Source organism: Meleagris gallopavo, chromosome 2 (assembly GCF_000146605.3).
Source record: "Meleagris gallopavo isolate NT-WF06-2002-E0010 breed Aviagen turkey brand Nicholas breeding stock chromosome 2, Turkey_5.1, whole genome shotgun sequence".
In the NCBI taxonomy this organism is placed as follows: Eukaryota; Metazoa; Chordata; class Aves; order Galliformes; family Phasianidae; genus Meleagris; species Meleagris gallopavo.
Genome location: NC_015012.2, coordinates 24015155 through 24021677, shown reverse-complemented (window position 1 = coordinate 24021677; position 6523 = coordinate 24015155). Strand labels below are relative to the sequence as shown.

General features: G+C 43.7%; 1 protein-coding gene across 2 annotated transcripts in view; it reads left to right on the top strand.

Moving 5' to 3' along the window:
• Positions 1-6356, top strand: part of THADA (THADA armadillo repeat containing) — a 210189-nt gene extending 203833 nt beyond the window's left edge. Inside the window, exons 38-39 of one of the 2 annotated variants that reach the window (XM_019612707.2) lie at positions 4905-5071; positions 5478-6356. In XM_019612707.2, the coding sequence (XP_019468252.1) occupies positions 4905-5071; positions 5478-5816 (506 nt within the window). In that variant the 3' untranslated portion in view covers positions 5817-6356. Of the gene's footprint in view, positions 1-4904; positions 5072-5477 lie in introns of those variants that run through there. The other variant, XR_004158825.1, reaches the window with a different exon arrangement.
• The last annotated feature ends 167 nt before the right edge of the window (positions 6357-6523 follow it).

Below are 6523 nucleotides of genomic sequence, written 5' to 3'. Positions count from 1 at the left end.
TTTGTTGCTTTACCTCTCCCTTGTCCTTATAATCTTCACATCCTCAAGGAGGGTCACACTGTAATGATGTTTGTGGAGGCTGAGTGAGAATGAAAGCCTCCTGGCTTTTTATCTGCTGCCACTGCCTTCTTTGGTCCTCTGGTTTTTCTGGTGGCTGCACACCTGCCCCCTGCACTGCTGTGGAGTTGCACAATTCCTGTCTAATTCAGCGTATACAGGCAGATGATTTCAACATAAGAAATATAGTTTCTAACCTCCATTTATTTGCCAGGTTATGTAACTCACAGTATGGACCAGTGGGATTTTTTTATTATTATTATTATTTTTATTTTGAGATTTTTTAAGTTTTGGGAAGCACGTGCATACATGAGCTGTTTGAAATGAAGTCACATCTGCAGCAGTGCATCACCCAATTCTCTATTACATAACGCCCAAAAGAAAACCTTCAGTGCTACCAAAGTGAGTACTGATTCAGTAGCTGAAATGTCCTGTCTGCAAATCCAACATTGCAGGTATTAGTGAGAGTGGTGCTGGATCTACCATCTTTGGATGGGAAACTAATCTCCTGCTGAATTCATCATCTTGTTGATGTGATGTACCAGCCTAATCCCCAGTTTTGCCAAGTAAGCATTCGGTGGACTCGGTTGATGTGTGTGCTGTCTCTGAAGCAAGTATCCTACTGTCCTACTTTACCAGAGTGCTATGAAGTAGTGTATTGACAGCAATGTAGTACTGGCTATGCCTTGGTTGGTAAGCAGCGCTTTTTTTACTGCATTAGAATATACCTAGTCTACCTAAAATATTCTCTGTAATTTCAGTTTCAACCTATCTTTTACCTTCTCCTTGACAACATTCTCACTGTTGGTGCCCTGATCTTTGTGATGCTTGCTCTCGAGGCTGTGATGCTAAGCTCCCTTGTAGTGCTTCTTATTTTCATTATGGACATATTGTATACATTTGTGCAAACTGCATTACCTTCTGATCAAAAATGAACTTCAGTTAACAATTTCCAATGCAAAAACAATTACAAAATGGTTCGTTAGGCAAGGAGTATGTTCTCTTTTGCTCATATTTTATCACGGTTGTTGAAGTCTCCCATGCGTGTGCTTTTAATACATCCTTTCAGCTCTCCATAATATCACCAAGGCTTTAACAGAGAACAATTGTATAGTTTGAGGACATGTAATATGTGACTAGAAGAAATATTTACATCTGGCATGATCAAAGCTTTTGGAGTATATGAATGTGCATGTAGGAGGTCTAATTTTTATGTGGGTGGATTAACAAAGAGGACTAAAACAGTGCAGTACTTAACCCCTTTCCCTTTATGAAAATTCACTTCCTGAAAATGAAAAAAACATGTAGTACCTGATGGTTATCTTTTGTTTTTCATTTCAGGGAGTAGTATTAATTCTTCTGCTTGTAACTACTTGTTTAAGGCACGGAGAATTTTTTTGTACTTCAGCCCCTGTAATGGCTTATTTAACAAGATGCTTATCATGTTGCTTGTATTTTTGCACATTGGAACATATAAGTGCTTTAGAGTTTTAATAACTGATAAGTGATCGTTTTGACACAGTTTGATAGCCTGCAGAACTGCTGTGGTAGGAGCACTAGGTATAGCCATGTCTCCAGGTTCACTTTCTGCCGTTTCAGTCCCTGTGTCTATCAGTCAGGATTGGGTTCTAGAAATCTGTCAGTTTTTTTCATTCACTTATTTAAAATATGTAATTGCTTACATTATGAGAGGCTATTATTAGCTGTTTGAGTCATCTCGGTTAGCAGGCTGTTTACATGGCTCTGGTGGTGAAGCTTTGGGTGCTGGCTGACCCGCCCAGACAGCCTGCTGCCAGGGGAGGTCCTGCTCTCTCTCCTCTTGCATTCCTGCTCTGTGCAGGGGCCGTGGGACCTCGCCATCCCCAGCTCCAGCCATGCCCATTCAGGCTGCAGGGCACGCAGCTCTGCTCACTCACCGAGCAGGAAAGCCCACACACTTTGTTGCACACCAAATCCTTATTTTGCTGTTCTGAGCATTAGTTTACCAGGTGCTTAGCAGAGGACCTGAGCTGGCAGAAGTTACACATCAAGGCCATGGCCGGAGGCTGGTGTGAGGGAGAGAACCACCTGCCCATAGAGAGCTTCCAGCGTGCTGAGGCCGCTGCTGAAGTCGCAGTGTGAGTCATGAGCTCAGTATCAGGTAATCTATAATTCGTGGCTTCTTAAAAAGCAGTCATGTTTTGCAGGCAAACTGATGTGAGGAACAGTTCTCGTCAGTTAATATGTCAGTGAAGACACACATTTTGTGGGTACCTTAAAAGCATAAGTACATGCTTACAGCATTCAGTGCTGTTATTTTTAGAGCAGGGGGTCATCAAAGCCAAAAAACATTCTCCCTGCTGAAAGCATTTTATACTGTTTAAATCATAAGGATGCAGTAACTTTGCTCGCTGTTTTCTCTTTATTACTTCAGCACTCAAAAGCTAAGGGAGTAGATGCACCTTTGAATACTTATTCCACTGCTTTGTTGCCTATGTGGCAGTGGTAGTCAGGTCCTGAAGTACTCTAGTATCAAATACCTGTGTGAGCTGCTGTGGAAGCCAGTTCATGGCAGTGTGCTGTGTGAGGGACAGCAGCTGGGGAAGTGGTGGGGGAACCACGCAGCCCCGCTCTGGTGCCCTGCGCCAGGGCCGGGCTTTGATCTGCCCTTCAGCCTGTGTCACACCTCAAGTGCCAGGAGGCCATCGGGGGCCTGGCGTTGGCAGGCTCTTTCCCAAACATCTGAAGCTTAAGTTTCAGCCTTATCTACGGGATGCCTCTGTGTTTTCCTCTGGCCTCAGCAGCAAATCTCATGTGCTCGGTTGGCAGATCAGTTGAGTGCTGTCTGCAGTTCACAGGAGGCCAGTCTGTGTCTTTGGAACAGTGCTGTGTTCAGCCTTTGTGTTTTTGCTGTGTGTTAGACTTCCTTTGTATATTGTTCTTGTAATTTTTCTCTTCTTCAAGAAGAAAAAAATACATAAATAGAAATACAAATATATATATATAAATAAATAAATGTAAATATATACAATTTCACTTGTTTTCACACAAGGATTCCTCTACAAGCTTACCATATTTTTTGATTACAAAATAGCCTTTTCTTTTGTGTTGCACTGTTGAAAAACAACTAGCAAGCAGGTTTGATCTAAGCAGTACCTCAGTATCGCTTGTTTTGCTACCTTGTCAGTTTGGGGCATTTTCACATCATAATTAGAGGCCCTAGTGGGCACAGCAATGGAGGAAGGAAGCTTAGAGAAAAGACTTGGAAAGAAACAATCAGCAAAACCAATACCTAACGTAAATGGTGTGGGAATGTGGCACTGTGCCCCTGCAAAGTTTCTCCCACTGACAAAACTGAGGGATGCCCTGATACTGTGATAAGTCTTCACATGAAGGAAACAGGCTTGAAAATTTTACTGCCTACCAGAGAGACAAACCGTGTATGTAGCGTTATTAGTGTCACCAGGAGATTGACTGCCTACCTTCCTGTGGCTTGTCCAAGGAGATTTCCATATACCCTCGTCTAACTCTAAGATAAAGAAGGGACCATCTGTTCTTTTTCCTTCACTCCCTTCTTTATTACAGTCCTTTGTTCTCATGGTCTCAAATCCTAATTCATCCTCCCTGATGTGCTCTGCACTTCGCTAGGTCTATCAGATACCATGTGCTCATCTTGTCATCAGCCTGTTCTGCCCACAGTTGTTTCCTGCTCTTCCTTACTCATTGGCATGCCTATTTCCCCAGTGATGGCATGCAGATCGCATTTTATTGTACAATCTTTCTTCTGTGCCAGCACACACCAGAAAATACTCCAGAGCATACTCTGGAAAATGTGCTGCTGGCATAGGGAGCAGAAGGTGCACCCAGACCGTACTTCTTGCGTTCTTCCTTCTGCATCGATTTTCCTGGCTCTGCTATTTACTTTGCTCATAAAAGGCAGTCTTCAACGACGCATCTTTATGATGTCACTGTATAGAAGTAAGGCTATTTTGTGAGCAGCTGTTTTTTGCTGGTGGCTGTAGACAAGGGTGAATTTTGCCAAAATCTGTTTTACAGTAACGGGGATTTAACAGGGACTTGTTCATTAGCTGTTCCCTTCCTGTCCTCTTTCTCATTTAAAAAAAAAAAAAACCAAACTGCCCTAATGTTACCACTGGTGAAACCCGTATCAGTGAAAGCCGAGGCTGGGTCTGAACGCAAACAAGTCTGCTGGCCAGTGGGGAAGTTTAGGGAAGAAATACCATGCAGCTGATTGTTTTGTGTGCAGTTTTGGCATTTGTTTGTTCATTTCTTCAGTCCTCGGGGAAAATACTGTAGAAGCTGATAGCAAAAACTGTGTAAACAGAGCTCTGCGATGATATTGTAAACAGTGTCTGCCTTGCCCTTCTTTAGCATCTTCTGCAGACCTGTCTTGTGTGCTGATCTCTCTTACATGTTGCGTATGTGTATATCGTTCCATGTATAAAGGGATTGCATACCAAATAGTGACTCATTTTATATCCCAGCTCATATAATGTGCTGTAGGCTTTGGGTTCCAGTGAGTCATCAGCTCAGATTTATGGCATAGCTGCAGGTTTGTGTAAATAGTCACCATGTTGGGGTGTCAGGACAATCTCTAGAAGCGTTTCTAACAGACAACTCTGTGTACAGACATCCACAGTGAGGAATGTCACTACGTGAGCAGGAAAAAGTATCAAGCATCAGTGTTTCAGCTGCTTTGCGTATGATGTTGGAACTGGAAAAAAGGCTCCGAGTGTCACAGAGACAAGTATCCATCTAACTTGCTTGCAATCTGATTCATCATTATAAACATGTTTGTGTAAATCTTGGTCTCGCTATACATCATTGCACGTCTTTTCTCTTGCTAGGGTTCACGTTTAGGGTCATGAACGCACCCTTGGCCCTGGACTTGGCCTTTGGCACGCTGTGTGAGCAGCTCCAGCAGTGGGGGCAGACGCATGCTGGCATCCCAGTGCTGCTGGGGTGGCTGCTGGGAGACAGTGACCCAAGGGGAGGCCTGCAGACATCCACCCCAGTAAGTGACACCCGCTGCTGTCCCATGGCAGGGCTGCTGTGCTTCTGCAAGCTTGTGGTGGGGTGGAACAGAATAGTGGAGTGGACTGATGGTCGTTACTCCAATATTAATTGTATTACAATTAAAAATAAAATATAAATCACATGGACAGTGTTTAGAATAAATAAATAGAGTTTGATGTCAGTGGCCTGGCAATATCAGCACGAAATTAAAAGACCAACAAACAATGAAATAAATCAAGAGGTACTTAACAAATGGCTGCTGGCTGCAGCTGCAGCTAATTGCACTTACTGTCATTGCTGCTGATTGCTGGGTTCAGACTGCATGCTCTCCTGCCTCGCTACAGCCTCACTTAGCACTTGCCATGCCACATGGGTCCTTTTCTAATGGCTGTGTTTCCACTTAGGAAGAAGACGAGTGCCTGTTTGACAAAGGGGAAGTGAACTTCTGGGCAGAGAAGCTGACCAGTGCCAGGTTGCTGGGTAAGCACCTGCTGCTGCTCGCCCAGGTGATCCACCTGGCCCTGCCGGATGGAGGAGAGCTTGACCGACTCTCCAGAAGGGCCCAGGACCAAGCCCAGCTCATTGCCCGCCTCCTTACAGCCCTACCTCCGAGTCCAGAATTTTTGAAAACGGCAGAATTCACAAAATTGGCCATTCAGAACGAGCAAATATCACTCTGCCTTAAAATATTGAATTTGCTGCAGTCTGTTGACAAGGGCAAAGATGGAAATCTGGAAAAGTAAATTACCAAAAGTTCCTAAAAGGCTACAAAGTTCCTAAAAGTTCTTTCTCAGGGAGCTATAGGCTCAGCAGGGAGCCAATCCTAAGGGTATCCATGGAGCTGAGACATGGCTATGGTGAGCCCAGAAAGCCTGCCACAGACTGTTCACTATTCATGTTACCAATGCATTTTCCATCCATGAATCCATTCGTTTTTTGTCAGGTGTGCTGCTGGGGACCGTTCCCTTTAAATGCATTTGCTAATTTAATTCGGCTGAGCATGGTTTGTTGTCGCTACTGTAGGAAGCAGAGCAGCTCAGCCTAATATTTTCCATTCAGCCAGGTGCAGGCCACCTGTTAGGTAGGGTACATTTTAGTCCAAGTCTTGACCTCCTGTATTTTAATACCAAGAAAATTTGGGTGTTTTTTTGTTTGTTTGTTTGTTTTTTGGTTGGTTTTTTTTTTTGCTTCTTTCTATGCGTGGAATGGTAATTAAATTGATAGGGTAAATTTTTAAGTGTTACTTAAATAAATCTTGGCTTTTTTCTTTGCCCCTGACAAGATTTTGACTGTGTTTTAAACGTTACTGCACTCTTCTCTGAACCTTACTTTGCTGTTAGCCTTGTAGATGGACCTGCATCAGTTAACGCTTCGCGTGCCCGCATTTTCTGCAAATCGAATGGCCGCTGTTGCGAAACGTCGACGTTTTGCAAACCGCTTTCACTGGGTG